At 37.1% G+C, this 20248-nt stretch overlaps 1 protein-coding gene across 7 annotated transcripts in view; it reads left to right on the forward strand.

Moving 5' to 3' along the window:
* Positions 1-20248, forward strand: part of LOC121303562 (DENN domain-containing protein 1A-like) — a 293214-nt gene that overhangs the window by 82262 nt on the left and 190704 nt on the right. For all 7 annotated transcript variants that reach the window (XM_041234341.1, XM_041234346.1, XM_041234344.1 and 4 more), the window contains 2 exons: positions 7950-7999; positions 18195-18314. In XM_041234341.1, coding sequence (XP_041090275.1) covers positions 7950-7999; positions 18195-18314 — 170 coding nt within the window. The remainder of the gene's footprint in view (positions 1-7949; positions 8000-18194; positions 18315-20248) is intronic.

The following is a 20248-nucleotide window of genomic DNA, read 5'->3' on the forward strand; positions in this document are numbered from 1 at the left end:
TTGCAGGATAAAATGTGGTGGTTACCTTGCCATTGACCTCCGACCTAATATCGTTGCCATATTTAGGTCATGTGACTTGAGTTCCTGCCACTGTATATATGGACAGTACACATATATTTGGTACATAGCTGTATTCTATGTTTTTCTCAATTAAGTTATTATTATTATTTGTTTATTTAGCAGACACCTTTATCCAAGGCAACTTACAGAGACTAGGGCGTGTGAACTATGCATCAGCTGCCAGAGCACAAAGAGGTTAAGTGACATGCTCAAGGTCACACAGTGAGTGAAGCCAGGATTTGAACCGTGGACCTCCTGGTTGCAACCCCTTTTCTTTAACCACTGGACCGCACAGCCTCCTAGTTCCAAATCTGGTGTAAGGCTTCAACATTTACTTTACTCATTCCTTTAGCAGCTTTATTACCCCTGGTCGTCATCATTTTTTTCATTTTTTTTTTTTATTTGATTGGATTTTTTAAAAGTGGAATGGGACAGACAGATTTACACTATAGAAATTCTTAACTGCTGTTTCCTGGTACCACATCACTTCCTGTGCTGCACGGCAGTCTTGTTTCCTTGTGTCCATTTTTCCAGCCTCTTGTTAAAATCTTCAAATATAACATGGATGTAATGAACCATAACAAAACCTTTGTGTACTGCAGTGTTTGAAGAAAGTATTACACTTTACTGGCAATACCAGTACTCACAATCCTGTGCTTTTCATATAGTATTACAGTATCCATCCACCTGAAAATAAGCTTAGTTAAGGTAGCTGGTTCAATTCCTGATGCTCTCAGTGTCCAGCTACTTCTAGGCAAGTTTAAAGAAAAAACGCTAGGTATGAAGGCTGCTTTTAGCAAGGTTTAATTTTGAAGCTCATTCTAGTGACAGCCCGTGGCTGAGACAGAAACCAGGCAAACTGCTCTTGTATTGTGGATGAAAGGAGGAGGCATCTGGAAGCTCAGGAGCTCCAGCGAGCGCCGTACCCAGAAAGATCCTTGGTTTTTCTAGTTTATCTAAACAAGCTTGACTAATCCCAACTATCTAGGGGATCCACTGTCAAAACAAACAGCAGGGCCCTAAGGCAAAGCAATCCAGCTAGCAGTGAAGGCAGGAGTATCCAATACTAGTGAGCACACATTGGAGTCGTTCTGCTAACACATTGAAAGAGAGAATGGGGGGGATTTGCATAATGCCTTTTCATTAGCAACTTTGCGCAAAGCTGACAGAGGCCCGTGCATATAGATCCAAGGCTACAATGTGCAGTCTATAGGCAAAGCATTCAAGGACCCATCCATATTGGGCTGTATAAAAGAGCCTTAAATACAGCAAAATGAGTGAGGAAACTGTGATTGCCGCATTGTCTGACATCTGCTGTACTACTTGTTAGTTTTGTTCTAGTCAATTCTATATGGACGTTGGCAAAACCTGAGCCGGCCCTACATGAGTCCTGTTATCCTCCTCGTGAATATTTATGCACTGGGCCAGTGGCTAAGCTGCCCTTTGCTTCGGCCTGTTCCCATTTTCAATTCACTCCTGCATTTCAAAAAGCTATATATATGTTTGCCTCTCTTTCAAATTTTTTTTTTTTTTTTTTGTAATTCTCTTCAGATTTGCATAAATTGAAATCTGAGCTTTGAAAGTGTTAGATTAAAATTCTTCTTGTTTCGGCCTTAAAAGCTGGCACATGCATGGATGAATATTGATGAAGTGGATAATCAGACTTAAGATATCGGGAGAAAAAGCTTTATTTAAACAAGAGTACATGCCAAATACAGGGTTGGGGATTCAATTCGATACAGTAACTGCATTTAAGTAAGCATAAAGACATCTCAAACAAATGTGCATTTGTGTTACATCAGTTCAGAATATTCAGTATCCAGTTCAGGCTATCCATTTGTCTTTAACAGTTGAATGCATGAAATGATATATAAAATAAATACATTTCTTCAAATCGCATGAACCCAGTCAAGTCAGCCAATATATATATATATATATATATATATATATATATATATATATATATATATATATATATATATATATATATTACACATTTACCAAGTAATGTGCATAGGCATATATCACGTTATGTTATGTGACAAAAAAAATGATGTTCATTTTTCTTTCTTTATGCGCATATATCTTTTTTTATATACCATTTTTGAAAGAGAAATAAGTATGCGTTTTCCAGCCATGTTCCAGCGTGGTTTCTTTATTTTATCAGCAGTTTAGCTTGCAAATGCAGTAACAGTCAGCTGCTGAACTGACACAGTTTCTATTATAGCAGTGAAGCTGGGAGTCCCCGTGGGAGCGGTGCAGTGCAAACAATTCAGCACAGGCCCATTATCTGCTGTTTCTCTGTGTGCTGTAAAAAGAAAGGGACTTCTGGGAGCCCTGTCCCCTGTGTGGAGCATCCCTGTCGTACTTGAAGGACTGGTGGCAGGGAATTTATGGCCTTGGGGTGGGAATGTGGAGGAACTCAGCTGCAATTAGATTTAGAAGAAGAGAAAGGTTCAAGGATTTGAGATTCTGCATAAAAGAATAAAAAGAGGGAGATGCCCTTCTGGCTGCCATTGCCACCATTTGAAAATACAATAACAGATTTTCTGTAGGCATTTCTGTCATTTTGTACTTTCTTTCTGTTGGTCAGGTTGTTATTTATTGTTTTTGCCCTGGGATTTTATTAGGGTTCATACTGCTTAAGGGCAACCCCTGTTATTGACAGTTTTGTTGTTATTTTTTCACCTGTTTTCGTGTGGGAGTTTTTCTTGTGCCTTATGGCAGCATTTCTTTGAAAATTTCTCCTTTTCTGAATTTATTTTAATTCATGTTTAAGTAACCCAAAACATAAATGAGTTAATGGCTCTTCAGATTAATGGGTAGTTAACATTCCATTTTACTACAGTCTTTGATAATGGATTGTCAGTTTGTCACAGTGTTGTTTTATGCAGCTATGACGTGCACTTTGCTTAGTGAAGCAATTCAACAAATGCATAGTTTTCCATTGCTGCTTCCTTCAGACTTATTTCTTGATTTGTACAGTTATCTGTGATTTTAGTGTCTAATAGCAGTTAAAGCAGTAGATAAACTAGAAGAAGCAAAGCAGACTCCATCAGAGCTTCCCTTCACAGCTCTGCAAGCAACCTGAGCATCTCCCCACCAGAAACTGTAAGCTGTCCTGGGACACATATTCATGATATTAGTAATGTTCAAACACTGTTTGAAATGTATTAGTTTGCAAGAGGTATCACACAAAGGAAACCAAAGCATAAATGACGGCTGAAATAAATAAGAGACTGTACCATACCTCGCTGGTCTCCCTGCTTCGGCTATTCGCCCTCTTCATCTTATTCAAAATCATGCTGCTCATCTGGTATTCTCCCAACCCAGCTACTCTCACACTACCCCTCTGCTTCGCACTGTCCACTGGCTACTATCTCTGCTCGCATCCAATTTAAGACTCTTGCTCTTGCCTATCGCTCTATTCATCATACTGTCCCTTCCTAGCTCCAGTCCCTCATGTCTTCTTATATTCCCTCTCGCCTTCCACTCATCCTCTACTGGCCGACTTAATATGCCTTCTCTTCACTCTCTTTCCTCATGTTCTCGCTTCTTCTCTTCCCTCGTGCTCCTGTGGTGGAACCAGCTACTGGTTATCCTCAGGACTGTTAAGTCTTTTACTGCTTTTAGCCGCCTTCTCAAAACCCACTTATTCAACCTTTATTTGTAAATTCCTATTTATATATCTTTTTGTATTTTTTCCATTATTTTGTATATGTGTGTTTTGCATTTTGTATTGCCTGTAACTTATATACTTTTATATTTTAATTTCTGTAAAAGTCATTTTGGATAAAAGTGTCTGCTAAATAATTGTTTCTCTCTGTTTAAAAGGTAATTTGATGATCATTGGGTTTATTTAACTTGTGTTTTTTTGTTTTTTTAAGCTCTGATATGGAACACTTTTTTTTTTTTCAGCTAGTTCAGAATTAAAGAATATTATCACTTTTTATTTTTGAAGGACATTAGAAAATACCATATTTGTTCCAGCATTGTTGCGATGTGGACTAATGTAATAATCTGTTATCTAACAATAATAAGAAAATGTTCCACGATTCTTTAAAGAGTAGTCTTTGAGCTTTGTCTCTCAAGTTTCCATTGAGGGACTTCATCTTTTTGTTGACGCTGTAAATAAATCCCCTGATGCAAGAAAAAACAGCTTGTAATTTCAAAGCATTTGTCGTTTATCTGGGCCCTGAGCCCAATTATTTTGAAAAACTTTGCCATGGTAGTCCAGTGTAATCAATGAGCTGTGTGTAACCATCAATACGTTCAGTGTTGGGACTATTGATCAGAAAGGATTATAGACAGCCTGTGCAAGGTGTATAATGTCAGTGGTGTTTGATTATGAGAGGAGCTGGGAGCTCAGGGGCCTGGTACCAGGTGGTGTGTGTCCTGGAGCTAGCGATGACAGGGCTGGGCCTCGTCTCCAGTGGATTGAGGTTCATGCCCTGCACTTTAGCTGTAGTGACTTTCTTCTATAGATGAGCTGTCAGCTCATTACAGGCGGGTGAAGGTATATCAAGTAAGTTGTCACAGCCCTTAAAAGACCCCTGGTTCAATTAAAAAGCACCCTCTTAATCATCTGTAAAATGTGGTGTAATATGGGGGGTGGCTTAAGTACAACTGTTTATTGTTTCTTTTTATAGGCCCGATGCCTCCGTTTTTATTTTCAGCTGGTTCCGTGTGATACACTCCTACCTAAATCTTCAGCTGTTGCTCACATAATGGGCTAATGCTATTTCCATCCCTTAATTACGACCACCTATGATAGCACAAGAATACCGTTGCTGCCCTCTACATGAAATCCTATTAAAATACCTTTCATTCTGCTGTGTACCTCATGGTTACACACAGTGCTGGGGCTCCCAAGTGCCATAGTCATCGCCACAATCATAGCCTCACAGAAAGGAATTAATGACGCAGTTGAAAAGGCAAAAAGCTGCCATGTTGTTCAGAAATTGTGTGACTGATGCTTCTAAAAACCAAACATCATAACATGGAATTGATAATGCAAAAGTGATCTATGTGATAGAGTTCTATTCACCAAGTATTACCTCATAACTTATTTAAAGCATGCTTTGTTAATATACATTTTTGATACTCGTTTCTGATGTTTTATATTCTACACTGCTGCTGCCTCCTTGACATCTGTTTAGGAAAGTTTGTCATGAATATCCAGCTTTATTTTATTTTTGATTTGAAAAATCACCTCAAATCATTATAAACTGATCTAAATGCTTTGTGGGGTTTTTTTTTTTGTATGAAACACAAAATAATACAATGATTGTTTTATTACACATAGAAAATGAGCGCCTGGACACAAAGCAAAGTGTTCCAGAATTCAGACTTGTTGCTTCTGTGTGCAGTGATATGATTTGTAACTCATTCCTCAGTTTAAAAAGCTGCTTCAGGGCATAGTCAATGTGGCTTCTGCTTCTATTTGAATTATACAAACCGTGGCGTATCCTGATACTGCCACCCTGTAATGTTTATCCCTGATTTACTGTTTGCAGTGATGGTATTAAGTGGGTTTAGGAATCACTCCAGCTGGAAGTAGTTAAAGGGCATTTAGACCCTAGCGTTTGAGTGAAGAACTATTGGCTCGATTTCATCAAGCCCTTTACACCAAAGTAAAATAAAACTGTTAATCCAACTAAACAAGTAACGAACCAACACAGCCTTTTTAGTTTAAGCACTCAAAGGTGTGCTGACATCGGTTCTTTCTAGTTACGTACCATTTCCAGCTTTTCTATCACTAACAATGATGTAAAGACCTGGATATGTATTTAAAAGGCAACACCAGTATTGAAAGGGTTAAGATCAGATACTGATCAAATCCATGGGTTGTCCTTTGGACTTTGTACTTCACGAGATAAGTAGTTTAAAACATGTGTACCATTATAGGCTAGGTGCAAAACCCAGATGAAGTCTTTTTATATAGCATGTTATTAACAGTCTTAAAAAGAACAGAGCACAACACTCCCACTGCACAGAGCCCTTTGCGGTGGAATATAGATGATTCGGCGCATCACTTTAAAAGCAAATTTAGACACTTGTTTCATTTGAAACCTCTATAAAAGTGTGACTAGGGAGATTTGGGGATTGGCTTGGCAGGCTAAATCCTTTTATTTCATTCTGAATGATTTCACTGTGGGAGAGTGGTGCCTCTTTTGGGGGCAGATGTATGCAGCAAAAGCCAAACAAAAACTACCCTGGCTATGGTTTGATGGGTATACTTTTCATTCATTGTGTTAGGTATGTACATCCTCTTAAACACAGTGAAATGCATGCGTATACATTTCACACAACAGAAACAGTGGCTCGATGCTGTCAAAACCCATTGTGCTCCATCGAGCAAGTCATCAGATCGGGGGTCTTGCTTCTCATACTGTGGAACTTGTTTAAAAATAAATGAAGTGAAAAGCATCAATTCAGCTAGCATTGATAATTCATTATTATTGGTCATGGAAGAGCTACACATGTAAACTGATCTTTAATTTAGCACACAAGTTCAGATTTGCTTAAGGCAATAATGCCTCAGCTTGAAGATTGTCTGTGGGGTTCAAAAAATTAATTAGCTGCTCGTCACCCAGCCCCAAAACTCGGGGCCTTTGTGAACAGCAGACACCACACAGATAAAGCAGCCAGCAGACGTGATAGACAGCTCCTAACAGTGGGCTTCTGCAGCTGCAGGTGCTGACTTAATACATGCATTTGATACATAGTTTTATTGACACTCATGCAGTTTCTTATCAATTTTAAACCCCCTTTTTTCCCCCAAAACCATTAAAAAAAAAAAAAAAAAAAACAGCATTATTTAAAGTGTTGCTAAAATGGAGCAGGTGGTGCTTAGGACTTGATCCCTTTTAATACAGCTAATCTTCTACCTCTGGGGTCCATCCTTTCACCAGCAACAGTGGATGAAAGTCATTAATATCTAATGTATTTATTTACATATACAGGGAACTCTTCGATTTTCATTGAGGTCCCAGGACAAACAGGTTACAAGTCAAACACTGTATACATTTATGTATGACCCCAAACCTTTATTGTGTGTTTCTTTTATTTGTTTAACTAGGAGTTTAGGGTTGAAATCTCAAATAAATGAATTGATTGAATTTAGTGTCCTGCAGTTTCTAAAATAACAAGTCTTGCAGTATGTATTTGATTACTGTTAACAGACAATCAAGTTATTAAGCTGTTAGCCCTTTAACCAACAACACATTGGCATGTGTATAGATTTTATTTGCATACTGTATAATAGTGGTTATTTAATTAATTTTATTGAATAATAATTGCATTACAGCAAGTGAAACCCCAATTTACTAGAACCTTTATTTTAAGTAGAAATTGTTTGTAAAGCCTTCAAGCTTTTGTTCTAGGTTGGGGATAGTTGGTGTCCCTAATTCTCTCCGTCCTGATTCCCTAATCCTTCAGCCCCCTGGGTTCCCTGGTAACAGCTGAAACCCTGGCAGTCACCATGGTTCTGCCAGCCCTGGACTCCTGTGGGTTGGTGTTATTCACCGATATCCATATGGTCAGGCTGGAGAGTGTCCCTGGAGGGTTGTTAACACTGCAAGGCCCTACTTCCTCCTCTTCCCATAGAGCCCCAGCAGCTCAACCATGTGCAAATCTTGATTATTTTTTCATATTTAATGAAGTTTGATCTCATGTATTATTTCAAGTGATTGACTGCTCAAGGCAGTCTTTTTCTCTTTTTTTAAAAAAAAATTTTGGGCCCCTCTCTAATTGATAAAAAGCCCTTTTCTTCTTTGTCGTCTGTCTCATTTCTTCAGGGCATGCCTGTTATATGGTGCGGTTGCAGTTAATACTGAGATTTATTAGCCCCGTTAGATATATAAATGATTTCTCTTTTCTTTCCACAGGAAGTTCTACAGACTTTGACCAGGTTTTGCTTCCCCTTCTGTGCGGACAGGTACGGTTATCATTTCAAACTTTTTAAGGGTTTCTGTCATAAAGCCATATACAATGTTCTGTCTCTTTAAAACAGTTTTAAAGCACTTGAGTGGGGGCTAAAGTTGCACTCTCCCCTTTCTGGGCCTTCTTGAAAGCCGGAAATATTAAAATGAAAATAAAAAAGTGTGTGTGTGTGTAATCCTGTTAGTCATTGTATAAAACGTAAAGCTTAGCGTCAGGGCTAGATGGGTAAAACTACAGAAACAAATGTTTCAACTTGAAGTATTTTTCTACAGACTAGTACCAATAGGTGTGCTGGATATTGAGAAATATTACATATTTTAAATCTGTTAACATGCTGTTGTGCAAAATGTTATTGCTAGTTGAAATGACATCATACAGCATTTAATCAATGAATCGATTATTGGGCTTCTGAGCGGTAAAGGCACCCCGCCTGGAGGGTGTGGGTGCTCGTCTTCGTCTCTGCTGAGTTAGTTCGGGGGTTTCAGCAGTGAGCCAGGTTGAGTTAGAATTGGACATTCCAAAATTTGTAGAAAATTGGAAAGTGTATAAAATTAATTATTAAAAATAAAAAAAAAAAGATTATTGGTCATTATTCTGAATTAATCATTCATTGATCGGTTAATCGTCCTGTGCCCTATTGGGAGCCTCACACATGCAGTACTACATTGCCGGCACAGGCATGTTTTCATGTATGCAGTACTACATTACCAGCACAGGCATGTTTTCAGCTGCATTTGGAGACACTTCTGAAGACAAATGTGTTTACTTCTTGCTTACTTCTCAGTAAAGTGTTCTCAATGCATTGGTTATTGCGAATTATGACCTGTCTGGTTGGTAATTGCACCTTAGAATTTTCAACAAAACTTGACTTATTGTAATATATAATGCAGCTTCAGACATAGGCAGTGTTTAAAATGAGGGATGACACTCAGGAGAACATGGACTGTGTATTTAAAAGCCTTTAGAAGATAATGATCCCAACATTTCAAAGCTAATCAGGTCAGAGCAATCATTTACAGCTAAACCTAATGGGAATTTTGGGGGGTGAAGAAAAACAACATTTAGCAAATGCAGATAGAATAGTGTTCTAATGGTGTGATGATGAAGTGTAAGGTAGGAGGCTCTCCCTGGACTCTGCACTCTTACCTGTATTACGAGAGCTATCTTCATGCTTACTTATTTTGATTATAGATTTAATCTCAAACTTCATATTGACAGAGCTGCAAAGCCACCTATAACTGTACAACCCAGCAGTCCTAAATTAACACCTGAAAGAAACTTGATGAATTGAATGACACACTTTCTGACTACACTCTTATTAAACGTTTTAAACCCCTGTCCTAATTCAGAAGGCGTTCATACATACCTGATAGCGTTCTGCATTCTAGGTACCAATGCCTTTGACAAAGTAGTCAATGTCTACTTTGAATTACTCATCATAGATACTGATATGATTTTTAGAGAGAAGATTCACTCCCAGTGCCTTTGTTTTGTAACATTTTAAATATTACTGTATGTTGTCATTTTTCATTCTTATTATTTTTTGGGGTTTGGTGTACATTCTCTTCTTTTTAGCCTGTCATTTACATAATGTGTCATTTAAAAAATTATATTATAATACAATTCTTATTCTACTGTAGTCTTTTACATTAAAATATGCCACCAAAAATGTTACCCGGGTCTTTTGTACCTGTGCAGTTTGTATGCGGTTGTTTTCTTGTACTTTAAGTAAATAGTCTGAAACTACTATATATATAAAAAGTTAAATCTACAAGGAATAAACTAGGATAAATGGAACGTTATACTACAAAAACAGTCTTTGCTGGCAAAAGCTGTAGCTTAAACGCCTTGGCATGACAAAGAGCGGTGTGATTTAACCTAGCAACCAGTGTTTTATACCATGCCATTGTGTCTCAACAGAGAATGGATGTTTCAAATGTTAAAAAGGTTTAAATGGTTATTTGTATTTTGATGAAACTACTCCCCTTTTCAGTACCTACTGCTAAACAAAGGAACAGATTCACTATGCATTTTCTATAGTCTCTTTCTTCAGAAGGAAAAAACAAACAAACATTTTTGTAAGTGTACAAAAAATTCTCGCTAATCCGAACCTTTAGGTCCTAATAAAAAGCAGTGACAGCAACTGTACACCTTAAATGCTCCCTAGTATATGCCCTTAGAACGTTTGTAACCACATCACAAACACATTATCTTATATCACCTTATACATATACCACATTATATCACTCCGCCAGTTTTATTTTTAACAAAATGTCATTTTAAAGTGAATGGAACCCTTTTTAGTAACATGTCAGTTGAAGAATGGATAAATGAAAATGCTACAAGCGCCTCGGAGATGTCTGCTGACGCTGTAGTACAGAGAGGAGAGTACTGTCAGACAAGCTGAAAAACACACTGCTACTATTAGCAGGGTGGAAAAACAGATTGATTTAAACAGAAAAAAAATCAAAACTGACTATCAATCAGTTTGAACCTAACTTAGATAGCTGAAACAAAAAGCCGTTAAAGTCTTTTAATGTGCCAAAATCAAAATATTTAACCATCTTGGATTTACTGTGTACGTGAACCTTGAGTTTTATATATATATATATATATATATATATATATATAGAATGTAAATGATTAAAATAACATGACAATTCAAATAAAGTGAACGTGTGTTGTATTGTTTTGTTAAAATTGTTGACTTGTTGATTCAATACGTGCCTCTAAACACACACACATCTCTCACTGTAAACTGCCTGTTGAAAGTGGAAGGCACCAACTGAGCAGCTGCCCCAGTGCCCCTGTACTGCAATTCAATGTATAGGAGTCCTTTTATATATCAAAATGTAAATGTATGAGGGCCCCATCAAGTCACTGGAGAAAGATAGAATGAAATGTCTGAAGAACCAGCTTTCTGTCTTTATCCATGAAGCAGACCAGGTCCAACCAATGTAAGTGATACAAATATCTGGTATACTTGCAGGTCGTTAAGAAGAAATGTAATCAGTAATACAGTGGCAAACATGCCATGTTTTAAAAATGCTGAAAATAAAATGCTTTAAAATAAGTAAAAATGATAATTTAATTATGCTGTAACATTGAAGTGTAAAAGCAATAAGGCATCACCAGGATAAATTATTCAAACGGTCTATGATGTCTGGTAATGCCCTCTGTGTTGGGTCTTATTCCTGGTTTTAATTAAATATATGTTTAGAAAAATTACAAAAAAGGCATTTTGAATATGGTACAGATTGTGACCGGTATTCCAAACAAATCACTAAAGAACTGGTTTGGTTTCCCTGGAGCTTACTCAAATGTATCCTGGTGTCTTTTTATACCTTTTCAATGCAATTGGCATGTAGCAGTGATAGAAACACAATGCAGTAGAGCAGGAATTTCTGAAGACATTTTCACAAACACCTTGCAGGCACTGTGTCGGATAGATAAAGAGAAAGCAGTGTAACTAACAAGCTGGGTCCCTTTGTATATGAAAAGAAGCTATTGTAGAAAACAAATGGTGTTCCTACTTGAAAGAGTGCTAACCAGTGCTTTACCATCCATTCCCCCTCCTCTTATAATCAGCACTATTACTCGTATTGTGCAGGGAAGCGTTGGTTATTAGTTTGTTTTAAATCTAGGATATGCAAATGTTTCAGAAGCAAATGCTGTAGATAAATGTCCAACTTGAAGAGACAGGGTAACAGAAAGCAGCACCAGCTTTTCACATACAGAGTTATATTTAAAATATCTGCCTATCCCAAATAAAACTGTAAACAGCAAATCTTCAAAATAATGGAGAGTTCAGTGATAAAGCTGCTTGTGCGAATAAGAAGCAAGACAGTGGATTGAAAAGATTCATTTACAGTAAAAAGTGTGCATCTATACATAGTGTGGGGTGAGCTTGTAATGCCAGGCTGGCTGTCCAAACAATAAACCAATCTGTTTGCATTTGCATCACTACTTATGTAATTGCCTACTATTTCACAATATTTAAAGAAACATCCTAATAGGGAGGTCTACATATGTGCCCCATGTATAAAGTGGTAGCTGGCCAATATATATTGTATATAGGTGCCCTCCTAAGTAATAACCCCAAAAAATGTTAGTCAAGGGACAAGATGGGAATTTTGCTTTCACGTTCAAAAACATACTCTGGAAGTTGTTTCACCTTTAATGAAACCATCAAATGGATTATATTTGCAGACATGAACTTCTCTATTGCCAGATTCTTACTTTGCCCAAGTGTTCTGTAGGCCCACTTGTGCAGTTCATCTAATGTTAATGTAATTATTTCTACTTTGCGTCCATTTCTGAATTTGAGCACCATCTTTAAGCAATATCTTTTTATTATCTTTTAAATTTGATATTAATATATCAAAAAATATTTTAATATGTCTCATAATGCTTAACAACACAGTACAGTCTGAAGTTGTTTATAGGATGCCAGGTAGGAAAAATTGAAATGGCAACATTTTCTCAAGTAGGCCTACATAGGATTTGATACACATGGAAAAAATAAGAATGTGACAAAAGACGAGTACGTTTTTGCAGACATACTGTTTGGTAGCCCCATTTAAGTGTGGTAAAATTGTTTACTTGTTATGTTGCAGAACAGTAAAATGAAGTACTGTTTGTTTAGGAATCTCAGGAAATTAAAACGGACTCGATGTCCCAGTCGGTCTTAGATGAAAGGCCTTTTCTTCCCTAACAGCTCTAGGTCCTCTTCAGAACGTGGAGCCTTGTTCTGTCCTCAGGTATACTCCATGTGCTTTTTACATCTTTGTTTCATTAACTGTGAAGGGACCTGGAGAGCTTAGTTCCGTGTGAATTGATCTTTCAAACATCAACAAAATAATTGCAAGAAAATGTCAGACAGTACTGTAGATAATGAACGACGACGAAATTTGTAGAGTAATCTCAATTGTTGTTGATAAGTAGTAAATTGAACCTTCATGTATTTTACGCAATACATTTAAAAAAAAAATCCATTATAAAAAAAGTAAAAAGTCACTGTTTAGTACGCTACAGATCGAGTGTGTTTTGTATTCAGTTGGAAATGCCTCACATACTATGAATGTATTTGTGATATTTTGCAGTTTGATGTAGAAATGAAACAATTTTATTTTAACATGTAGTATAAAACTTAGTTCAGGTTTTTCTGTTGCCGAAATCTTTCTATGGATACACTGTGTAGTCCACTGTGTAGCACATGTATTCTCATTATACTGTACATCTCAGCCTGCATTTGCAAGATTATTATACTGTGTATCTCAACCAGAGTTTGCAAGATGTTTCCTATTTCATTTTCTTCTTCTTCATTATTTATTTTTTTAATGTCCTCTTATGGTTTTATGATGTTTGCAGTCATTCAGAGTTGTTCAAATCGCATTTACTCGAATGCTGTGTGTACTATTATGTTGCTGTGTAGTGGTGATTTCACCAGTGTTTAGGGCTGCTCTTCAGTTCTGCTTGCCTGTCAGAGATGTATGTAACAGAGGCTAGATGAACCCAGATGTCATTATAACAGCAAGACCCATCTTGTAATTTGCACTTGGATGAAGTTCCCTTTTGTTTTGCTAGCGCTGCTTTTTTTATTAACATAATTTTACACATGTCTGTGGCAGGCAACTAGAATTGAAGATCAGCTCCTGAACTCAGTCAAGGCATTTTAACACAGAAACTGAAAAACACTATATTCAAGTAATTGCAATAAAAGCCATTGCAGAAAAAAGGTAAGTAACTGAAGAAAATGAAGCTTCTTGCACTTCTAAGTAATGAGGCAGAACAGTGGTGGGTACATGATTCACTGGTAATGAAAATATTAATTGAGATTTATATTAGGGCTTTCGTCTCTGTTTCTCTTGTCCTGTAATACTGCAAGTCCTGTCACATTGTTTATGGGACTGTTTACCATTCCGTGCAGTGCTATGTGTTTTTATTGTGTGCTTTTGATGTGTGTGTGTGTGAAGTCTGGTTTTTATCTGGTTAGACTGGGGTCTGCGTATTCATTTAAATCAATGTAAATGTCATATAAATAGAAAGATTTATTTTACAAATACTGTTTGAAGAAACAGTCGAAAAAATATAGATACTGATTTACTGAGAGTGCTGTTCTGTTTAGAGTCTGAAAATGCCTCTTCCCCATTAGAAACAGCAAAAGAATTCTATTCCTCCCTGGCTTGCTATTATCTCCACATTCTCCTAAATATAACGGAACAGCACAAGAGCTTCTGATAGCATCACTTGGTTATTATCAATGTGATTAGAACTGTGGTTAATATCAGTCAGTTAAAATACAGTTTGGACAACTCAAGAATGCCGGAGAGGTCTTACATTAAGTGCTTAAATTATTTCACGTTTTGTAACTTCATGATGCGCTTTATTTTTTCAGGAAAGAAGTGGTGCTATCAAGGACGCTGGAACTAGGGGTGCTGGGGGTGCGGTAGCACCCCTTGGCTTTGCATGGCTTCCATCATATACAGGGGTTACAGTTTTGTTCAATGTCTTTCAGCACCCCCACTTTAAAAACTGTTCCAGTGCCATTGGGTGCTATAAAACTGAATATGGTATCGTGGAGAATTTCCCCAATGTGCTTTACTGGTCTTTGTGACAAATGATTACTCCGTGTATTGTATGTGGAGTTCCACACAGTAAAACGGGTGTATTTCTTGTTCAGCCTTTCCTCTGTGTTTTATTGTTGATACTGTTAATTAGAGACTGAACATAATGAATATGTTTTTGATGCAGTTCTCTGATGTATGTGTATTTACATAATTATATAAAGTATTTATTTATGTGTGTGTGTGTGTCTTCTGAATGTACCTATAATCCAGTCCATACTATCATAACGAAGTCCATGCTGATAGCTGCCAAACTGTAATATCATAATTCTGTTCTAAAGCAAACATTTCAAACGGTCTCTATATTTTATATTGAAATTACAATTGCTTATTATGAAAAGCATGAAACAAAGACTAGAAGACGAGACAGTTTTAGAATGGTACAGATTACAACCAGTGAATTTCTCTGAACAGGGTCCTAGTTTGGACTAGCAGTGTCTGTTTATATATGAATACACCCACCCCTCGTTATATCACCCCTTGCTATACAGCGGATTCAGATATCGCGGTCCTGGAATTTCTCCCAATTTTTACTGTCCAGCTGCATATGCCTTAGGTGCAATATACATAGGCATTTAGAATTCCTGTTTATTTTATTTCTTACAGCACATCACAAACAAAAATATACAAAACAATTAAAAACAAAGCATTAATGTCGTACTGTTATCATATACACACATATTGCACAATAACACAAAGCAAATTAATCTTTGCTTGCTACAAAAGCCACAAGCAGTGACGTCAGCTCCCTAGCAACATGCCTCCTCTGTTGTGAATGGATTCTTTCAATGCAGCGGGTTTGTGATTTTGAGAAAGGAGAGGAAGACTCGTGAAATTAATTGGAGACTGAAGTTGATGAGAAGCAATTACCCTCCGCTGTACGAATTAAAACGATGCGCTGCTTTTTATATGATAAATGAGAAAAAGCAGGCTGCGTAGAGGATTTATACAAGGGTGTGGTTGTACAGTATTTGTTATTAGCCTATTTTTTTTTCTATGGGTCTCTCGCTATATCGCGGCCCTCGATATATAGTGGATTTATATTGGACCCCGACACATTCGATATATCGAGTGGGTGGTGTACAAATAATGAATTCATTAAATTCCACGTCTACATTCATGTCTAATTTCATTATCTTTTGTGTTTTATTTGTGTCTGGACAGTACAGTACAATACACTATGTTCAGCGTATTTAAAAATCCCAAAACAAGGAAAAAACAGAAACAGTTAAAAATATGACCCATTAAGCAGGTAATTTATCTTGTGCTTTTGCAGTCTCACTTTGATGCGGTGTTATAATGATACCATAGCTTATTTCTTAGCATTACAGACCTTGAAGTATCTGAGCGCGAGAGAGATGTAAATCAGCTCATTACTGTACTAGAGAAGCCCAAGAGTGGTTTTGAAGATTTAGTGTAAATGTAAAGGATTGAATCCTGCTTGCTTGTATTTGTTGCTACAATAACAAACATGAATAGCAAGTAAAACAATCGAGTAGACTCTTCATTGTTTAGTTATATTGGTTCTGTTAATACATCATGCGAAAACTCTTTTATAGGTAACAGTTAATTTTGTTTAAGTTTGCCAGACAGCTAGTTACTACATGAAGGATGCGACTCACCTCTGCATTCAGACTTCCACAGTAACTGATACAGATGCTGAATGCTAGCGCCCTCTTTAGGTAATAAACAAATCAGCAGTTTGTTTTAGTTGAAAGCACAAGTACTCAAATCCAGTGGGGGTGTTAACTGTTTAGCTGCTAGGAGGCAGAGATGAGAAAATAGAATATATATATATATATATATATATATATATATATATATATATATATATATATATATATATATATATATAAAAATGTCCTTTTTGCTTATCTTCCAAAGGAAAAGTAGAGAGCACCCACAGGCTTTGCAAGTTTGATACACAAACACACTTTTTTGTTTGGACCAGCAAAGCACATACTTTGAGGTCTCCACGAAGATTTATTTCTGTGATATTATAAACATTGTTTCCTACATCAGTGCTGGAGATAAGCTGCCCCTGGCTACAACCTACAGTGCACCTTCCTGCCTAGGTTCCAGTCATCCAGGTCATGGGTTTAGGACAAACACCTGTGCAATGTAGAACACAGCTTTGTATATGTTGGGATGTCCTTCAGGTATGATTCATTTGATATACAAATCAATGACCTGGATCTGTCATGTATAAAGGGTGCATCTCCCTGTTGCAGGCCAGTTTCAGTTGATGGATGGCTGATGGTCGCCACTATCCAACATGGTCATTTCCATCTTATAATAAGTTACTATTCCTTGCATGAACAGCTGTTAAGTAGCCTGTTTTAACAATGCAACTGCATTGGCAATTCATGACTTGTGCTACCTAAAGATCAGCTTTTACTGAATGTTTTAGACTAATAAGATATCAGATACATGATTTACAGTTTATAGTTCAGAATAATAAATATTTAAAAAATGGCAAGGTCCAACCTGATAGATATGTAGATGCTGTATGAAAATAATAACTTATTTCTGTGAAACATTAGTAACCCCATTGTTTTTGTTGAATACATGTTAAAAACTATACTGACTTGTTAGTGAGCTTGTTTCATAAGTAGGGTTAACTATATGTACTACTTTTAGGATTTTAAATTATTTCTCATTTAATCAAGTTTTTTTTTTTTTCAGCACCCTTTTTTTTATATCTTTTGAAATAACCCAGTGCAGCTTTTAAACTAAACGAAACACCATTATTTCACATGGTTTTACATTTAAAACACGCTACAACGGTCCTGAGTATAACTATGGAACTTGCATGATCCGGGGAGCCTGTCTGCTGCTAGTGCCGTTCACTCGTTAGCAGCATTTGTTACAACTGAATGGTAGCTTAGTTTGCTTACAGTTCTGTGTGTATTAGCCATGACAAGTTGAAGAGGGTGACAGCAGTTTAGTGACAGATGCTTGTGGTAACTAGTGAACCAGGTAGTTATATTTAAATTGTTGGTGTTTTAAACTTGTACTAACACCTGAACTAAGTGGTCTTACTAGCCAGTAAACACATTACATTTTTCATTACATTTTATGAAAATGTCCCTCACTTGAATGGTTATCCAACTTGAATCCCTGAGGTATATAAAAGCTGCATATCCCTGTTTCTGTGAAAATAGCAGGATTCTGTATGATGCATTAATGTATGGAAACGGTAAACCAGAATACAAATCCTAAATTGATTTTTACAGCCGAAGATCGTTTTAATTGTTGTTAATGGCTGACTAAATTAACTTTTTTGATTATTTTATCAGATGTCTGTCCTTCTTTTCTTTCCTTCTTATTCAGTGAACACAAGCAGGCATGCAAAGGTACAAAGGAATTAAGAGGCTAGCAGTGCAATGTGGCAGCGTGTTTGGAAAAGCTAATTTCCGTAAAGCAGTAGAGTAGCTAAAAGGAAGTGTGGCAGGTTCACTGACTAAAGAGTGGAGTGATGGGGGGGGGATGAGACGGGACAAGATGTGATTCAAGCAGGGGGGTGAGAAAAAAAAATGTTTTTTTTCTTTCTTTTCTTTTTAGCCTAACGGTCAGCCAAGTCGGCCAGAACTTCACGTTTGTGCTCACTGACATTGACAGCAAGCAGAGGTTTGGCTTCTGCCGATTATCTTCTGGAGCCAGAAGCTGCTTTTGTATCCTAAGGTAAGGAGAGTGCGGCTACGGGTGGGCTGGAGAAACTGTGTCTGCAATTCAACACCCAGCTGTCAGGGTCACTGTTTCATATCCGTTCCCAAACAAGACTCTACAATTTGGAGGAAGCGAAGTGCCCTTTTCACATCTCTTCTGAGGGCAATGGCACTCTTTAACCTGGCGTCTGTTATAAGAACTATTTTCTTATATCTTTGGAGCAATGCTGAAATACAGTTTATTGAAATGTCTTCTCTTGACCACACACAATGAGCAATCATGCAGCATATATTTCAAACTTTTTATCCTGCAGGCTTGTATGTATGCTGTCACTTTTCAGTATTTATTTATATTTTACATGAGAAGAGAATTGGGGGCTGACAGGCTTATCTTGGTTGTTTGTGTCTTCTATGAAGCTCAAGTTTCAATTCCCTCACAGGATCAATTCACTTCCCAGTGCAGTCCTCAATTCTGCACCCAGAAGCTTTTTCATTGCAAGGATTACCGTGAGTGTTCCATCGTGAACACACTGTCACCAGGAGTCTTGGTTTAGAGGCTGCAGTAAAAGTGTCACAACATATAATGAGCGTCCAAATGACTTCTCTTGATGAGCAAAATGGCTTGTAACCTGTTCTGTATTGCTATATATATAGTTCAAAGTTCAATATACTTTAAACTAAACTAAATGAATGCCCCTAATTTTAGTTTAAAAAAGTATTCGTAGTCCAATATTTGTACTCCGGGGTTCTTTAATACCACTTCAGCTAATATTATCGTGTACCATTTAGTTGTTTGCTTGGCTCTGGTATGTAACTAATGTTTGGAAATTGTTTTGAAACCCCAATATTTCTAATGGAACAGACAGGTGGGTAGGATTCTTTACAGTGGAGTTTATCTAATTGTGGTGAAAATTGCAATAGACATTATTTAGCACAAGTTGTGGATAGTGTCCAAATCTTAAAAACAAAATGTGCTTTTCCAGCAAGAAAATGTCTTCACAAGAAACACGGTTTGCCCTACTGTTGTGCTTGATTATGTGGTTTACAGTTCAAAACAAGATGAAGCACTGAAAAGAAAAGAAAAAGCTTGAGACAATTATTTCAGAAAGGTTACATGGCATCTTTAACTACTCTTCGGAGAAGAAAGAAAATCCATTTTGCGCAGCTTTCTAAAGGATACACAGCAGGGAGCGGTGGGATGTGATAAATGTGCCACACAGATTCTGGTGGTGGGCTACATAACCCATGCATCAAAGGCAAGTGCCTTTATGTAGGTCTGCTGTCAAAGGTGAATTATTTATCATAATGTGCTGCTTCCAAGCTGTTTGGGCATCAAGAGTAAACCACATATTAAATCAAAAACATTCAATTCCAAACCTATTTGTTTATGGGGCTGCTGTTCCTGACAAGACAGCAGATGTGAGAACCTATTCATCCCCATCCTGATTAGCTGAATCAACCAGGAACAATAACCTGCTGCTGGATTGTGTACTATTGTGCACTGCTGTGTACAATAGAATAGATTCCTCCTGTGTTTGTAGATTCTGCATTGTACTGTACTGAATGACTTATGTATTTGTGACAGAGAAAACACTGGAGGAAAAAATATTAGTGCTGGGCAAACGTACTCTAGGTTTTTCAAGTTGATCTATTAAAATCAAGTCAATACTTGGGAGGTAAAGAGTAAGTTATGTTGTTTTACTTGCATGTTCCATTTACTATTCCATGGAGTTTGCAATAATTCTGAGTGGTTCTAGGGGGCTACTTTTTCTCTAAATCCAGAACAAACAAGCACAGAATGATTGATGATATAATAAGGGATAAAAAACATGAAGAGCCCATTTTTAAATAAAATCATATACCCTACTACATTACATCCCACAAGCATGTCAGTAACATGACTTCACATACAAACTGGGAGCTGACAATGTCATGAAAAAGGCTTGACTG

Source organism: Polyodon spathula, chromosome 33 (assembly GCF_017654505.1).
Source record: "Polyodon spathula isolate WHYD16114869_AA chromosome 33, ASM1765450v1, whole genome shotgun sequence".
Taxonomy (NCBI): Eukaryota; Metazoa; Chordata; class Actinopteri; order Acipenseriformes; family Polyodontidae; genus Polyodon; species Polyodon spathula.